Source organism: Bufo gargarizans, chromosome 3 (assembly GCF_014858855.1).
Source record: "Bufo gargarizans isolate SCDJY-AF-19 chromosome 3, ASM1485885v1, whole genome shotgun sequence".
In the NCBI taxonomy this organism is placed as follows: domain Eukaryota; kingdom Metazoa; phylum Chordata; class Amphibia; order Anura; family Bufonidae; genus Bufo; species Bufo gargarizans.
The window spans coordinates 374947750-374966606 of NC_058082.1; the positions used below are offsets into that span (position 1 = coordinate 374947750).

Genomic DNA, 18857 nt, shown 5'->3' on the forward strand with positions numbered 1-18857 from the left:
TAACAGATACATTTGTTAAAACATGCAGTTTTTGTGTGCATAGTTGTGGCTTGGCTCATTACCAAATCAAAGCTTGAATGAAGGAATGCCTCTAAGGCCAACAGTATTTTTATCTTGTATTAAAAGAGGTATGGACTCGCGGGACAGGGATGTAATATTGGCACTATACAAAGTGTTGCGTGGCCTCAACTGGAATATGCTCAGTACTGGGCACCAGTTCATAAAAAGGATGTCCTGGAGTTAGAAGAAGTACAGAGGAGAGTAGGGCTGAAACAATTTCTCGTTTGAAGCGAGTATTTCGACGCATGCATACATTTTTTTTGCATCAAGGATTTATTTGTGTCATGTGACCACGGAGCGGGAGTGAAGTTCCATACTCAGACCCCCCCCCCCCCCCCCCACACACATATTCAGGTGGGTTTTTCAAAAGTTTTCCTTGGCAAACACACCTATATCTGCTTTTCCAAATCAGATGTTTAACAGATAATGTTATCAGTGTGTCCTGCCCTCCAGCCAATTTGGTGCCCAGAGCTAGATGGGTTCCAGACTCATTTTTAGCATCTTCAAAGGCAAGATGGCCTAACATCTTGCCAACAGAGACAGAAAGACATATGCCTAGCAATATTATAGGGCAAAGTTACTTGGGTGACTTTCCACTTACCGTTTTTGTTATGCTGTTGGTATGGTCTATTTTTTTATTTTTGTTTCATCACTTTTTCTTGCAGTTTGGTTGATGACAGATGTGTGGTGGAGCCTGCTGCAGGAGATCTAGATAACCCGCCCAAAAAATTCAGAGGTGAGGATGACATGACTCATTTGTATATTCTTTGGAAATGTTTTCACTCATATTTGTCTCAAAAACGGTATTTGAAGAATGATTTCTCATTTTCAAGCGTGTATACCTAAAGACATTTTGGGGTACTTATAGAAAATGCCTTAATTGGCTTGATGAGTCTAATAGTCCAGGCAATGTTCCTCTGGATTTCTGGGAAGAAGGTGACCTTCTACCTAAAGACATAACTTTGAGAACATGGCTGCCTGAAACAGTCTGGCCCCTGAGCACCATTCATCATCTACGAACAGTGATAATGAGAATCGAGGTTCCTAATTCCCATGTGAGAATAGAACATTATGGCTACTACTGCATTTACTGTCTATGGGAATGCGGAGTACAGAAATGCTGAGTATATCTCTGCCAGGACCATTGAAGTGCATAGCGCAGTGGTCACGTATGTGCACCACCACTCCATTCATACAGGGAATTTGAGGGCCCCTTTCTTGTGTTGGACTCCCAGTGATTATATATTTATCATCTAACCTATGGATAAGTGACAAGTGTTGTTCATGGGCCAACACCTTTACATGTCTACCTATATTTCAAAGGAGATAGAAACGGAAGTTATCCTCAAGGCATTCACATCTTTTAAAGGGATTCTGTCACCTCGTTTTCGGTTATAGAGATGCGGACATGCACTGCTAGATATATACTGGTCCTATAGGGCTGTGTCCTTTTATTTTGTTAAAAAAAATGAGTTTAGAGATATGTAAATGAGCTTTGTAAGGAGCCCAAGGGGCTGCACTAACCTTCCTGGTGCCCAGCCATGCCCCATGTGAAGGACCCCAGCACCATCTATGTCCTCCGAATCTCCTCCTTTTGTCACAGTTAGATTGCCGTAATCTCGCGATGCGCGAGCTTGCGCATGCACAGTTCCTTCCCTGGGGCTGATGCCAGCACAGGGAAGGAACACTATACCGGCACTGAAGCATCGCGAGATTACGGCAATCTAACTGTGACGAAAGGAGGAGATTCGGAGGACATAGACGGTGCTGGGTTCCTTCACAGGGGCGCGTGGCTGGGCACCAGGGAGGTTCGTACATCCCCTTGGGCTTCTTAGGGCTCTTTCACACCTGCGTTCTTTTCTTCCGGCATAGAGTTCCGTCGTCGGGGCTCTATGCCGGAAGAATCCTGATCAGTTTTATCCTAATACATTCTGAATGGAGTGAAATCCGTTCAGGATGCATCAGGATGTCTTCAGTTCCGGAACGGAACGTTTTTTGGCCGGAGAAAATACCGCAGCATGCTGCGCTTTTTGCTCCGGCCAAAAATCCTGAAGACTTGCCGCAAGGTCGGATCCGGAATTAATGCCCATTGAAAGGCATTTATCTGGATCCGGTCTTAAGCTAAACGTCGTTTCGGCGCATTGCCGGATCCAACGTTTAGCTTTTTCTCAATGGTTACCATGGCTGCCGGGACGCTAAAGTCCTGGCAGCCATGGTAAAGTGTAGCGGGGAGCGGGGGAGCAGCATACTTACCGTCCGTGCGGCTCCCGGGGCACTCCAGAGTGACGTCAGGGCGCCCCACGCGCATGGATGACGTGATCGCATGGCACGTCATCCATGCGCATGGGGCACTCTGACGTCATTCTGGAGCGCCCCGGGAGCCGCGCGGACTGTAAGTATACCGCTCCCCCGCTCCTACTATGGCAACCAGGACTTTAATAGCGTCCTGGCTGTCATAGTAACACTGAAAGCATTTTGAAGATGGATCCGTCTTCAAATGCTTTCAGTACACTTGCGTTTTTCCGGATCCGGCGTTTAATTCCGGCAAGTGGAGTACACGCCGGATCCGGACAACGCAAGTGTGAAAGAGGCCTTACAAAGCTAATTTACATATCTCTAAACAAATTATTTTTTAAACAAAATAAAAGGACACAGCCCTATAGGACCGGTATATTGCAGACATGCTAGCGGCGATCTAGCAGTGCATGTCCGCAGCTCTATAGCCGAAAACGAGGTGACAGAATCCCTTTAAATATAAATACATATGTCATTCTGCTATATATTTAAAGCTTGTGTCTTTTTATTTTCTATAGACTGCCTGTTTAAAGTCTGTCCTATGAATAGATATTCTGCTCAGAAGCAATATTGGAAGGCTAAGCAGGCCAAACAGGAAAAGGAAAAGATCTCAGATGTCCTTCTTCTCCAGAAGCTTCAGGTAACATGCAAACAACACTAGAAGCAGCTTGGCATGAGGCAATTAGCTATATCTCTTGTGCTCTAGTTTTTGCTGTATTATAGTGTAAGGCTATTTACACACTAGTTTCTTTTTTTGCAGATCCATCATGGATCTGCAAAAACGCTTCCGTTACAATAATACAACCACATGCATCCTTCATGAAGGGATCCGGTTGTATTATGACTTCTATAGCCATGACGGATCTGTCTTGAACACCATTGAAAGTCAGTGGTCGACAGAGCCGTTTTCTATTGTGCCAGATTGTGTCAGAGAAAACGGATCCGTCCCTGTTGACTTACATTGTGTGCTAGGACGGATCCGCTTGGCTCTGCTTCTTCAGATGGACAGTAAAACGTTGCAGGCAGCGTTTTGGTGTCCGCCTCCAGAGCAGAATGGAGACTGATCGGAGGCAAACCAATGCATTCTGGGCGGATCCTTTTCCATTCAGAATGCATTAGGGCAAAACTGATCTGTTTTGGACCACTTACGAGAGCCCTGAACGGATCTCACAAACGGAAACCCAAAACCCAAGTGTGAAAGTAGACTAAGTAGGTTGTGTGATGTCATTGCTATACTTATTTGTGAAATATTTTGGGGTATAGCTCTGATTAATTATGTATAATGGCAGTGAGCATGTTTATAGTGTTCTTAATGGAATTATAGAAACTACCCTCCAATTTTCATAAATATAATTAACAATAAGCATGTACACAGAATGGCCACTTTATTATGAACACCTATCTAGTAGCATATTATACCTCCAGAACACCTTCAGAACGGCAGCAATTCAGGGTTGAATATATGCCAGTAGGCATTGAAATGTTTCTGCAAAAATATTGGTCCATGTGGACAGAATAGTTTCTCTTAGTTGCCACAAGTTACATAGAGATGCTCTGAACAGCTATCTCTACCCTGTCCCATAGATGCTGTATAGGATTAAGATCTGGAAACTGTGAAGTAATCCGTACTAACCAAATTTCCATCCACTGCTATCAGAGGACCCAGTCAACAAAACATTCCGTGCACCATGACCTGACCTCCACCAGCCTGAACTGTTGACACCTGACAGGGTTCATTGTTTCATGCTGCTTATAGCAAATTCAGACCCTCCTATTGGTTTGGGGGAATAGAAATTTGAATTCATCTGGGCAGGCAATGTTTTTTCCATTGCCCAGTGATCCAGTTATACTGCTTGGCCTGCCTCTCCATCAGGACAGGAACATAGGACTTCAGCTGTTGGACCCCCACCGATCAGTTAGTTATCCCTTCTTCTGAGGATAGAAGATAAAAGGTAGGAAGTAATATTAAATGAATGTCAGCTGGACCAGCCATTTTCGCCATGTCTGGCCAACTACCTGAAGTCTATGTGGGTTGTCCCAACTCTACACTGATGACAGATATATGGGGGGAAAAAGATCAGGCTGTTGGATTTTAACATCTTTTGTTCTCTAAGATGTCACCAGATGTCCATATTGAATACACAAACATTCTTAACTGAGCCTACTCTCCATGTTTATGGAGAGAGAGGAATACTGGCTGACCAAAGGAGATCTAGGTTATATACCCACCTTAAAAAAACACAGAGCAGAGAATGCAAACAAAAAGGAAGAATAGCGAGCAAAACATGTCATGGTTATATGGCTATATTTTTCTTGCTCTTGTTTTGTCCTATATCACAATTGCATATCATATGAATAAAATAGAAAAGCTGTTTATGCTAGTGCACGTGAGGCAGGCAATGTAGGAAGAGGGGGCTGGGTTTAGGCCGCATACTATTTGTCTCCTCAGTAGGTATGGCCATTATGTTGGTAGGAATCTCCTAGTTACCAATTGTACAAAATGGATTTTGTAATTCTTGTAAATTTTGTTTTTATTAACAGATATAATAAGATCAATACAATCTTAACAAGGTATAAAATGAGGTAAATATCACCATTACAAGTGCAAATTTGTTTGCGTTATATCCTGTTAAGTCATCACAGGAATAATACTTCCTAATTTTAAAGCACATATCGAACATGAGAATCAATCGGAAAATTCTATATAAAATCATTTCGAAAACTGACTTGTAAAATGGTGAGAGGAAAGGTAGGAAAGGGAAAGGAAAGGGAAAAGGGAAGGGAAACAAAACAAGGGGTCAAACAGTAAAGGAAAAAAAAGAAAGTTGTCACATGTTTCGTTAGATAATTCAAAACAGTAAGGAAAAAATAAGTAGAAATCAAATGTATAAAGAATATTTCAGTCAAAATACTTAGATACTTTGTCAGAGGAAACATAATCACACCACTTGGTCCAGATCCCGAGGTACTTTTTGGGGTTGCCGGCAATAGTCCACCTAAGTTTTTCGAAGCGGCTAATAGTTAAGACCTCCTCCATCCAATCCTGAACAGTCGGTATCTCCACGCTCAGCCAGTGTCTGGGAATTATGGTTTTCAATGCCGCAAATAAGAAAGGAAACAAACGGTCTTTAAGGAGATTGTGTTTTTTGTTATACAATCCAAGCAGAACCAGTTCTGCATCTACCTCTACTTGTGACCCATATACTTCTGTAAGTATTTGATTACATTTTTGCCACAGGGGCGCAATTTTAGAGCAAAAAAAACATATATGTGCTATAGACCCGATTCCATCACCGCACCTCCAGCAGAGCGCGGAAATTTCCGGATTCATTTTGTTTAGAATGACAGGAGTCCTGTACCACCTAGAAACTAGCTTATAGTGTGACTCTTGGAGTCTAGTAGACGTAACTTTAGGAATAGAAGAATGTAGAATTGACATGGTTTCTTGTTCATTAAATGTTTTTTTTAGCTCAGTCGACCAGCTAGACAGGTATGGTGGAGGAGGTACCGTACTATTGATAATGGAATAAAACCTAGATATTCCGTGGCTTATGGGAGTCTTATTCAACATCAATTTAGTAAGATCATGAACACTGTCTAGAGTCATGAATCGAGGATTTAGCACTGAGAGATGCTTCAGGATCTGGTCGTACTCCTTCCTAGAAAATTGGGGGAAATCACCACTTTCCAGGTATTTTGCGTGTTCCAGTGGAGAGGCAGCTAAATATAGAGCTTTCAATGGCAGCATATAGCCATTGGGAGAGAGACGATTCTACTCCTAACCAATCTCAAACTGTTTGGAATCAAGGCCAGCAAGGGGAGTTCCAGGCAGTTAGGAGATGAAATAGCATGTTTCTTGATAAAACTGTGCCAAGCGTGAATGGCATGCTTGGTGTAGGGATTATCAATTTTAGCGTATAAATGTTTATTATTCTTAGTCTTCCAGATCAGGTAATGGAGGGGGCATGGAGAACATCCCTCTTCCAAATCTACCCAGAGTTTTCTCGATGGAAAGACATTCCATTCCTTAATTCTTGTCAGGGTCACAGCAGTGCTATATTTACCAATATCAGACAAAGTCCACCCCTATATTTTGGTCTAGTCAAAGTATCAAACCATAGGCGGTTCTGCCCTCTCTTCCAAACAAAAGAAAGAATCTTCCTTTTGATAGCAGTATAGAGGTTGTGAGCAATAGTCAGTAGTTGTTTTATACTAGGGGATCAGCATTCGCACCCGCAACTACACTTTTGCTCACGGCCTCTGGTAAATTGTTGTTCTCTGCTGGGTATGGTCACATTATCCCCCATTGTGATTCTCCACATTGTATAGCCCCTTGTGGCTCAGTCTCCATGTCCTGTCCCATTTGAGCAATACCTGTAATGATCATGTGATTTATATTGAATAAAATGAGATTTTTTACCTTGAAAAAATCCTTGTTCTTTTTTTTGTACAAGTTGCAGTAGGTTGGGGAGTGAGGTACTGTTTTTGGGTTATTGTAGGCTCTAACTGCTTTTATCTTTTGCATGAGAGTAGCAAAGTTCAATCGGTAAAGGTCATTCAGGTTATTTGAGATGTTGACACCCAAGTACTTGAAATGTGTAACTGTAGGCTTAAGGCTACTGATTGATTTTATTGTATATCCCATGTACGGGTGTTTATGTTCACATAAAAAATTGTGGATTTGGTTAAATTGATTTAAAAAAATTATAAAGTACCAAATTGGTCCAGCTCCGTAAGAAGAGTTGGAATAGAAGTAAGCGGATCAGTGACAAAAAACAGTATATCATCTGCATAAGCTGCAGACTTATGGGTAAAACTGCCCGTTTTCAAACCTGATATGTTATTATTCTGTCTGACTTTGGCTAAAAGAGGTTCCAGGGAAATAATAAATAGAAGGGGAGATAACGGACACCCCTGCCTAGTGCCATTTTGGATCCGAAAGTCCTGAGAAATAGACCCATTTACTAATACCCGTGCGGATGAAGTGGTGTACAAGGCTTGTATTTTTCGAATGACGGAAACGGGAAGACCAAACCTGGAGAGGGTAACCAAAAGAAAGTTCCAGTTAAGCCTATCGAAAGCTTTCTCAGCCTCGGTTGAAATAAAAGCCAAGGGTATTTTATTTTTCTTACAATACTCAATGCCTAACAAGGCCTTCATAATATTGTCCTTGGCTTCCCCTCCAGGCATGAAGCCCACCTGCTCCGGATTTATAATTGAAGGTAAAATATTCTGCATTCTATTTGCCAGGACTTTGGCGTAGATTTTCAAGTCATTATTTAGAAGTGAAATCGGACGGTAATTTGGGCATAAAGTGGGATCTTTGTCCTCCTTAGGGATAAGTGTAATATTAGCCATCATTGTTTCTTGTCTAAAATTATTAGAGAGACCGACTTCATTGAAGTATTTAGTAATGTGGGGTACCAGGATTTCCCTTTATTTCTTATAATAAAAGATTCCGGGCACTTACCAGATGGTAACTTAGTGATTGCTTCTTCTATTTCGGTCTGGGAAAAGGGGGATTCTAATTGTTCTTTTTGAATCTTATTGAGGCATGGCAGATTTATCTGCTCAAGATAGTCTTCAATGGCCGCATCTGTCGGGTTTGAGACCAGTTCGTTAGCTTACAAATTATAAAGTTTACTATAGAAGTTGCGAAAAACCACCGCTATCCTATCACTTAATTGCTCCATATTGCCATTTTCGTTTCTAATTTTGTGGATAGTGAATTTATTTCTTTGTTTCTGGGTTAATTTGGCTAAATCCCTTCCACATTTATTCGCGTGAATGAAATGTTTAAACTTACTCATAAACAAATATCTTTCGGATTCCTTATTTAAGGTTTCTTTAAGTTCCATTCTAGATTGCATAAGCTCCCTTTCGGTATCTTTAGAACAGGACGACTTATGTGATTTTTCTAGCCTTTGTATTTTAGTTGTTAAATCTAGAATATTTTGCCTCTTTTCTCTTTTTTTCGGCGCTCCAATCTGCATCAGATATCCCCTAATAACAGCCTTATGTGTCTCCCAGAGGGTAGCCCAGGAAATGTCATCCTTATTGTTCTCCTCAAAGAAAAATTTAATTTGGGAAGCAATAAAATTACAGTCCGGTTCTGATGTTATCAGGGTATCGTTAAGTCGCCAATTATCTGCTGTACTTTTGTCTACAGCAGATAAAGTAACAATAAGTGGGGCATGATCCGAATGCAAAAAATAATCATACTTAGCTCCACAAATTGTATCAAGTGAGTTTTGTTTTACATATATTTGGTCTATCCGTGAGTATTGATTATGTACTGTGGAAAAATATGAATAATCTCTATCCCCAGGGTTATAAAATCTCCACGCATCCACTAGCTGTCTATCATGTAGCATTTTTTTTATCTTTTTAAGTTTGCTGTATGGAACAGAGGTTTTACCTTTGGAGGTATCAACATTCGGTTCCATGGAAATATTGAAGTCTCCGCCCAATACCAATTTGCCTTTGTAAAAGGAGTCGACCAGACCAAAGACAAGTCTCAAGAACCCAACTTGTTCCCTATTTGGGACATAGATATTGACAAAGGTGATGAGTTCTTCTCCCACCCATCCCTTCAAAAGAATAAATCTACCCTCTGAATCAATAATTTTATCTTTCTCTTTGAACTCTAGTTGCTTATTGATTAGAATAGAGACTCCTTTGTTTCTTTTAAGTGGGGTGTTAGCATTATACCATTGTGTATAAGTCTTATGCTTAGATTGGGGAGTGTAAGACTTTTTAAAATGTGTTTCCTGAATCATGGCAACACCAACCTTCTTGTCCCTTAGGTACCTCAGGATCTGCGACCGCTTTTGTGGTATGTTAAATCCGTTGACATTGTATGATACAACTATAAGCTCCTGCATAGTAAGACAAGTAACAAAGTTATGCTCTTACATGTGACAAATAAATCACAGTTCAACAGAACAGTGAAAATAAACATAATCAACCTAAAACATAAACGTTTGACGCTGCACATCTCAAAAACGAGCATCAGTACAGCAGTGCTCTGTGCCCGGTAGTCGTCCAAGTGTAAAATGGCTTCTATGGAGGGAGATCTCTGGGGGGGGAAGAGAAAACTCCCTCAAGATATTAATAATTTTGATCGTCCCGTGCAGGACAAGAGACTATGCACGGGAAAAGCAAAATTATTTCAAATGTTACTGTATATGGGTAAGGGACAGAATCGGCACATGTCCCCGATGCCTGTGAAAATAAAGATATCACCATAAATTTGAATTATTTATCATTCAACATGGGTATGAATAAAAAGAAAGAGAAACAGGAAACAAAATAGCTTGAAAATGGAGAAAATGAGAAAAAATTCCTTAAGCAACTACAACATGAGTTACATAAGCATTACTTATATAGCATTACGAGACATACATAATACTTATGTATAAAGAATAGTGGTATGTGCAAGAAGTCTATCTCAGTCACCACTCAGAGATCTACGATTCTTGTATGGAGTCTTGGGAAAAGACTGGTCCAACGCTCTGGATTTTTTGACTTGCGTAGGAGTCACGGAGTGCCAGTCGTCTCCCTTAGGAAGAGTGGGAAAGGGGGCTTCTTCGTCTCCCATCGTGGTCCAATCTTTAATCTGTATATGCATAAGGTCAATTTTTGGTAAAACCATAGGGAGGTCCTCAGGTGTCTTAATAGTGAAAGTTCTGTTCTGAGAGGAGATCAGCAAACCCAGCGGGAACAGCCAGCGGTATTTGATTCCCTTCTCACGTAGCTCCCTCGTGAGTGGCTGGAGAACACTTCTGACATATAGAGTATATCTTGAGATATCCTGATAAAGTGTTATCTCTTGATCCTCCCATTCAATCTTTTTGGCTATACAAGATTTTTGCAGGATAGCTTCTTTAGTACGGAAACTTTGAAGACAGCAAAGAACGTCCCTCGGGCTGTCACTCTGTATATGTTTTGGTCTAAAGACTCGGTGAGCCCTTTCAATTAAAAGCTCCGTCTTTTCATCTTGCTGTAAAAGTTAGTTAAAAATCTGGGTGAGAACAGCATGAATATCCTTGTCTAAAACCGTCTCGGACAGACCTTTGATTCTAATGTTATTACGACGTGATCTATTTTCGAGGTCGTCGATGTGTAGTTTTAGTTTGTACATCTCTTTGCGATAATGTTGTATTGTTTTTCCTGTATGAGAGGATTTTGTAATTCTAGACATTTGAATGGCAGCTCTGCCTATTTGCAGAGATAATTCCGAAATTTCCTCTCTTTGGGGAGATTGGCCTTTCTGTAACTTTAAAATGTGAGGTAGCATGTCTATATGTATGAATAGTGTGTACTGAATGTAGCAAGTATGGTCTCTATGACATTCCTGTCACCTAGCTTTGCTGAATTCCACATTTCCAAGTTATGTAGTGATAAATGCCATCCAAGTCTTGGAGAAGCTGAATGACAGCACTGTGGAATTACATCAGTGACACAGGATTATGGTGCCCTGGTACCATATGAAAGATTCACACAGTACCAAGGCAGCACTGTTTGTATTTTACATCACCACACCCCATTGTGACCCAGCTTTTCCAAATGCAGAATGCCAGTTCAGCCTGCTTATGAATTGGTAAATCCCCAGTAGTATACAATACCTAGCTTGATTTTCTATCCAGGAGCCTGGCTGAGTAAGTATCTCCCTGACAAATCCTCCATACTATAGCACTACTTGACAGATTTGCCATATACAGTGGGATGCAAAAGTTTGGGCAACCTTGTTAATCGTTATGATTTTCCTGTATAAATCTTTGATTGTTACGATAAAAAATGTCAGTTAAATATATCATATAGGAGACACACATAGTGATATTTGAGAAGTGAAATGAAGTTTATTGAATTTACAGAAAGTGTGCTATAATTGTTTAAACAAAATTAGGCAGGTGCATACATTTGGGCACTGTTGTCATTTTATTGATTCCAATTTGGAACTCAAATTGGCTTGGTAAGCTCAGTGACCCCTGACATACATACATAGGTGAATCCAATTATAAGAAAGAGTATTTAAGGGGGTCAATTGTAAGTTTCCCTCCTCTTTTAATTTTCTCTGAAGAGTAGCATGGGGGTCTCAAAACAACTCTCAAATGACCTGAAGACAAAGATTGTTCACCATCATGGTTTAGGGGAAGGATACAGAAAGCTGTCTCAGAGATGTCAGATGTCTGTTTCCACAGTTAGGAACATATTGAGGAAATAGAAGACCACAGGCTCAGTTCAAGTTAAGGCTCAAAGTGGCAGACCAAGAAAAATCTCGGATAGACAGAAGCGACGAATGGTGAGAACAGTCAGAGTCAACCCACAGACCAGCACCAAAGACCTACAACATCATCTTGCTGCAGATGGAGTCACTGTGCATCGTTCAACCATTCGGCGCACTTCACACAAGGAGATGCTGTATGCGAGAGTGATGCAGAGGAAGCCTTTTCTCTGCCCACAAAAGGGGCGTTTTGCATGGAGGAAAAATAACACAGCATTCTAAGAAAAACACCTGCTACCTACAGAAAAATATGGTGGTGGTTCCATCATGCTGTGGGGCTGTGTGGCCAGTGCAGGGGCTGGGAATCTAGTCAAAGTTGAGGGACGCATGGATTCCACTCAGTATCAGCAGATTCTGGAGACCAATGTCCAGGAATCAGTGACAAATCTAATGCTGTGACGGGGCTGGATCTTTCAACAAGACAACGACCCTAAACACTGCTCAAAATCCACTAAGGCATTTATGCAGAGGAACAAGTACAACGTTCTGGAATGGCCATCTCAGTCCCCAGACCTGAATATAATTGAAAATCCGTGGTGTGACTTAAAGAGAGCTGTCCATGCTCGGACGCCATCAAACCTGAATGAACTAAAGATGTTTTGTAAAGAGGAATGGTCCAAAATACCTTCAACCAGAATCCAGACTCTCATTGGAACCTACAGGAAGCGTTTAGAGGCTGAAATTTCTGCAAAAGGTGGATCTACTAAATATTGATTTAATTTATTTTTTGTGGTGCCCAAATTTATGCACCTGCCTAATTTTGTTTAAACAATTATAGCACACTTTCTGTAAATCCAATAAACTTCATTTCACTTCTCAAATATCACTGTGTGTGTCTCCTATATGATATATTTAACTGACATTTTTTATCGTAACAACCAGCAATTTATACAGGAAAATCATGACGATTAACAAGGTTGCCCAAACTTTCGCATCCCACTGTAATATCTTGGGAAAGCTGGGTAACACAAATTATGTGGAGCTGCAATAGGGCTGCTAAATACTAAGTCTATGTAAATAAATCTCCTTCCTCACTCCTAAATTGTACCATATTCAGGGTCCTGGGAAATCTGGGTTAAAAACATGTGCTGCTGTAATAGATACTAGGGGATACTAAATATATAAATATAAATCCCTCCCCCCCACTTAATATTAGGGTAACGTTATGTATAAGAACATTGTGTACAACTTCTGAAGACTGGTCATTCATCTTCCCCACCATGTCAAATTTGCCTAGACAGAGAAATCACTCCTTCCTAAGGGTCCATTCAGACGTCCGTAGGTGTTTTGCGGTCCGCAAATTGCAGATCTGCAAAACACGGACACCGGCGATGTGCGTTCTACATTTCGGGGACCGCCCATCGGCGGCTCTATAATAGAAAATGCCTTTTCTTGTTCGCAGTTGCGGGCATTTTTTTCAGGAACGGAATTGCGTATCCGGAAGTGGGGATGTGGACAGCACAAAGTGTGCTGTCCGCATCCATTCCGGCCCCATTGAAAATTAATGTGTCCGCACCCGTTCCGCAAAATTGCGGAACGGATCTGGGCCCACGTGGCTAACGTGTTATTGGACCCTTAGGCTACCTTGAAATGTAGAGGCAAAATCCACCGCATACAGTTACAGTTTAAAACCACTGGCCAGGTGAACTGCAGCGCTACCTCCCAGTGAGTAAATATTGGGAGAAGGACACTTCTCAGCCCTGCTGAATTGTGCTGCAGAGTCCACACCAAACATCCAACAGCTTACACTGCCATGTGAACAGGCCCTAAGTAACCATACAGGCACCTGGAACAGTGTCAGTGTCCTGTTATTGTGTAATATACCTGCACATATACAGGGTATGTGAGTGTGTACTGAAATAAATGGTCATTAAAGGGGTTGTCTGAAAAAAAAATTAAATCCATCCCCCAACCAGCAGGACCAGTGAAGACAAACATACTAGCCTGCTCCCCACCTTGGTTCCAGCTCCTGGGCTTGCTGTACTTTACTTCTGGTCTCTATCTGTTAATATCTGCACAGACGGGGTCACGTCTGCTGCCGTTGACAATGACTGGCCTCAGCAGTGGCACATCACTGCTAGGTCGCGTGCTGTTGGAGGAGCAGGTGGGGATCAGGTAAGGATATCTCTTTACACAGCTCCCACTGGCTGGGAGTGGGATTTAAAGGGCCATCTGTCCAGGAGGTTTGTACCTATGAAATGTCTGACCTGTTGCATGTGAGCTTGGCAGCTGAAGGCAACTGTTCTTGTTCTTGTCCCATGTTCATATTTGCCCACATTGCTGAGAAAAAATGATGTTGTAATATAGAGAGGCTCTAGGAGCAATGGCGAACTTTGCCCTTACTCCTATGGGCTCTGCCCCATTGCTCCTAGAGGTTCATTTGCATATATTAAAACATAATTTTTCTCAGCAATGCGGGCACATAGGAATATGGGACCAAAACTGATGCCTTCAGCTGCCAAGTGCATGCACAGCAGGTCAGCCAGTTTCATAGGTACAAATCTCTGATGCCCTTCAAAGAAAAATCTCAGACAACCCCTTCCAGTTTTGATTGTGAGGTCATGCTGAGGTACAGAAAGAGATAAAAGTTGGTCCTCAGCCGAAGATGCAGTAGTTATTTGAGTGAAGGATTTTGCTAAAATGCTTTCTGTAGCAGCTTGCAGATGTTACTGCATATAGATCTATGGAGAAACTTTACTTTGCATGTTATACTTTTTTTCTTGTGTGCGTTCTGTGGGGTTTCGTTCTGGTAGATAGGGTAAATGGGTGCAGTACAGAGGCAAAATACAAGTTTTTAACTCAAAACGTCAGTGTTTATTTACACTTGAGGAAATTGCACAAAACAGCGCGTAACTTTGCAGTCTTGGTGTTCACACACAATGGAAAGTTTATATAACTGCTGGCAGTTCTGCCTCCAGTAGTCCACAGCAGGCTTTAGGTGGTCTGTTTCACCAGCATGCGGCTCTCAGCCCTCTAGCACGGCACAAAGCCTCAGATCCCAAAAAACTGAGACATCTCTGCTGAGCCCAGCTGCCTATTTAAGGACAGCCAGGTGCTGCCAAAACCCGGACTGGCTGGAAACCAGCCTAGCCGCACATGTTGGGAGGAAAATACCTGCCTTGCCAGACACAGCCCCTCACTGTGTCACAGCTCCTTTAAGTAAAATGTGAAACTTGTTTTCAGTTTTACAGATGCTTATTATTGTGTGGACAAGTTGTGTGTTTTTGAGCAGTTTGTGTCTTCTTATTTGCAGCATGCAGCAACAATGGAGCAGAAACAAAACGAGACCGAGAATAAGAAGGTTCATGGTGAGGTGGTGAAGTATGGCAGTGTATTACAGGTAAGTAATGTCCTATGTAATTTCAGAGAGGTCAATCAATTCATTCCAATTAACTAAGGAAATATATAAGGGAATATACTGTATACTGTGAAAATGTCCAAAACACCCCCACCTGTATCTAGACTAGATTTACTGTGAAAGATTTTCAGTTTCTTCATATTCTGTGTATTTTCTTTGCGAAGAGCACTCTTACACAATACCGATTCTCAATGTATTTGTGAGTGGTTGTCTAAAGGTTTTTCTGCATTATCCTTTTGGAATGAAGTTATTAGGGAGTTGCCAACCATCCAGAAACTTATGGACAGTCCATAAAAACAGGCAACATTTTTCTGTGTCTGTGATAAAAAAAAGAGATGTGTCTGTGATTTTTTTCTGAGGCTGGTGGTAATTGACTAGATAATTTTGGTGGTAAGTATCATTATTTTGCAGCTTGCAGTAAATGCTGGTAATGAGGTATTATCAGTATATTGAGCCATAGACATGGATTACTTATAATCTTTATCATTCATTATGGTTTTCTAATTTATCTGTAAAAAATGTTGGCTGTCCGTGATTTTAGGGTAAGTTGTCCAGAAAAAAAAAAATTCTAGTTGCCAACCCTGACCATGGGTAGTGTCTAGCTTCTTTTTCCCAACATTGTCAGTCCTGGTCTAAGGGCTCATGCACATGACTGTTAGATGTTTTGCAGTCCGCAAATTGTGGATCCACAAAATACATAAACCCGCTGTGTGTATTTTGCATTTTGCAGAACGCTAGGGCCAGCCATGTAATAGAAGAGTCTTATCCTTGTCTGTAATACAGACAATAATAGGACAAGTTATGTTTTTTTGCGGAACGGCCATGAGGACATGCAATGCACATGGATTAATTAAACATTTTTGTTGTCCCACTGAAGTGAATGGTTCTGCTTACGGTGCCGGAAAAAAAACGTAACTAACATGGAAAACAAATATGTTCAGATGTGACGGAATATTTCTACCGCAGATCTTTCCACAAATCTGTAGTAAATAGGCAGCAAAATATGCATGTGCTACATGTGGATTTGGTGTGGATTGTGCTGCTGATTCATCACGGATTTCACATCTACTACACTGAAAGTGGTGAAATCCGACATGAAAATCTGCAACAAATGCACAATAGAATGCGCATGCTGTGGATCAGAAAATCCACTGCATGCTAGTTTTTCCTACAATATCCTTGACATGTGGAGAAGATTTGTAAAATCACATTCACTTGCTTTGTACTGGTCCACAGGTAAATCTGAGCTGTGCAGTTTCACCATTAGGCCCCATGCACACGGCCGTGTTTCACAGCCGTGTGCGGGCCGTGGAACCGCGGCCTGGATCCCTCCTGAGAGCAGGAGCGCACGGCGTCACTGGTTGCTATGACGCCGTGCGCTCCCTGCTGCCGGCACAGTACAGTAATACACTGGTATAGATCATACCAGTGTAGTACTGTATTGCGGCGGCAGCAGGGAGCGCACGGCGTCATAGCAACCAGTGACGCCGTGCGCTCCTGCTCTCAGGAGGGATCCAGGCCGCGGTTCCACGGCCCGCACGCGGCTGTGAAACACGGCCGTGTGCATTCGGCCTTAGGCAACTTTCAGATGGGTGATTTTTCAGTCTGAGATTTGTCTGATTTTAGATAGACAGCACACGGACGAAATAATGATGTGGAGAAATTGCAGCATATTTCATTTTGTCCTGATTTTCCCTGAGGCCTCTTTCACATGACCGTATGGCTTTTTCAGTGTTTTGCGGTCCGTTTTTCACAGATTCGTTGTTCCGTTTTGTGTTTCTGTTCAGTTTTTCCATTCTGTTTTTCTGTATGGCATATACAGTAATTACATCAAAAAAATTGGTCTAGGCATAACATTTTCAATAGATGGTTCTGCAAAAAACTGAATGGATATGGAAGACATATGGATGCATTTCCGTATGTGTTGCTTTTTTTGGGGGGCGGACCCATTGACTTGAACGGAGCAGGGCTGTGGAGTCGGAGGCAATTTTGGGTACCTGGAGTCGGAGTCGACAAAAATTAACCGACTCCGACTCCTACTAAATTTAAATTGGAATAAAAAATAAAAAAAGCAAGTTTAAATGTCCCAATTCACAAAAAGTTATAATTAATTACTTCTCTACTGTAAGAATAAAGGCCAATGTATGCAGTGCATCACGTTACCGCAAAACAAACACGTTAAGTGACCGTGAAGAAGCATGCTTTTCATATGCTTCACTATATAGCATGCAATGCACAGTTAAGGAGCGGCAATACTTAGGCCCCTTTCACACGGGCGTGAGGTGAACGCATTGCACCTGCACTGAATCCGGACCCATTCACTTGTGCATTGCGTGAAAATCGCAGCAAGCTCTATTTTGTGCGTTTTTCACGCAACGCAGGCCCCATAGAAGTGAATGGGGCTGCGTAAAAATCGCAAGCATCCGCAAGCAAGTGCGGATGCTGTGTGATTTTCACACACGGTTGCTATGAGAAGATCGGGATGTGGACCCGATCATTATTATTTCCCCTTATAATATGGTTATAAGGGAAAATAATAGCATTCTCAATACAGAATGCATAGTACAATAGGGCTGGAGGGGTTAAAAAAAACCAAAAAACATTTAACTCACCTTAATCCACTTGTTCGCGCAGCCTGGCTTCTCTTCTGCCTTCATCTGTGAGGAAAAGGACCTGTGGTGACGTCACTGCGCTCATCACATGGTCCATCACATGATCCATCACCATGGTGCTGGATCCTGTGATGAGCGCCGTGATGTCACCACAGGTCCTTTTCCTCACAGATGAAGGCAGAAGAGAAGCCGGGCTGTGCGAACAAGTGGATTAAGGTGAGTTAAATTATTTTTATTTTTTTAACCCCTTATAACCATGTTATAAGTGAAAATAATGCAATCTACACAACACCTAACCCAAACCCGAACTTCTGTGAAGAAGTTCGGGTATGGGTACTAAACATGCAGATTTTTCTCACTCACGTGCAAAATGCATTAAAATGTTTTGCACACCCGCATCTTATCCGGGCCAAAAACATGATGCCCGTGTGAAAGAGGCCTTATACTTTCCATTGTGTTGTCTTCCGCTGTTACAGGGAACATGGTTAACCCATGGTTAACCTAGCCTCTTACTGATAACTGATTAAGTAAATATGTTTTTTTCAGGACACGACACTTGTATAAGTGAAGGGAATGGATAGTCAATAGTTCAAGACTGAAGCTGTAAACCATTAGAAAAACTGCTGTCATTCAGCTAAGGCTATAAAAACGTTTAAACTCAGATTGTTAGCTTAAACTTTAAACATGACTATGGGATTCTACTAGAGGAATCATGTTTTAAAATAAATGCCCCGTCCTGCATCCTCCCACTGCCCTATCTTCAGCAGAAGATCAGCACACAAAGAAGAAGGCAGCAGCTTAAGGCCTCTTTCACACTTGCGTTGTCCGGATCCGGCGTGTACTCCACTTGCCGGAATTACACGCCGGATCCGGAAAAACGCAAGTGTACTGAAAGCATTTGAAGACGGATCTTCAAAATGCTTTCAGTGTTACTATGGCACCCAGGACGCTATTAAAGTCCTGGTTGCCATAGTAGGAGCGGGGGAGCGGCATACTTACAGTCCGCGCGGCTCCCGGGGCGCTCCAGAGTGACGTCAGAGCGCCCCATGCGCATGGATGACGCTACACTCCTCGCTACACTTTACCATGGCTGCCAGGACTTTAGCGTCCCAGCAGCCATGGTAACCATTGAGAAAAAGCTAAACGTCGGATCTGGCAATGCGCCGAAACGACGTTTAGCTTAAGGCCGGATCCGGATCAATGCCTTTCAATGGGCATTAATTCCGGATCCGGCCTTGCGGCAAGT

At 42.0% G+C, this 18857-nt stretch overlaps 1 protein-coding gene across 2 annotated transcripts in view; it reads left to right on the forward strand.

The window, feature by feature from the left end:
* Positions 1-18857, forward strand: part of ITPR3 (inositol 1,4,5-trisphosphate receptor type 3) — a 498562-nt gene that overhangs the window by 70021 nt on the left and 409684 nt on the right. For both annotated transcript variants that reach the window (XM_044288135.1, XM_044288136.1), the window contains exons 2-4: positions 726-796; positions 2874-2995; positions 14895-14981. In XM_044288135.1, coding sequence (XP_044144070.1) covers positions 726-796; positions 2874-2995; positions 14895-14981 — 280 coding nt within the window. The remainder of the gene's footprint in view (positions 1-725; positions 797-2873; positions 2996-14894; positions 14982-18857) is intronic.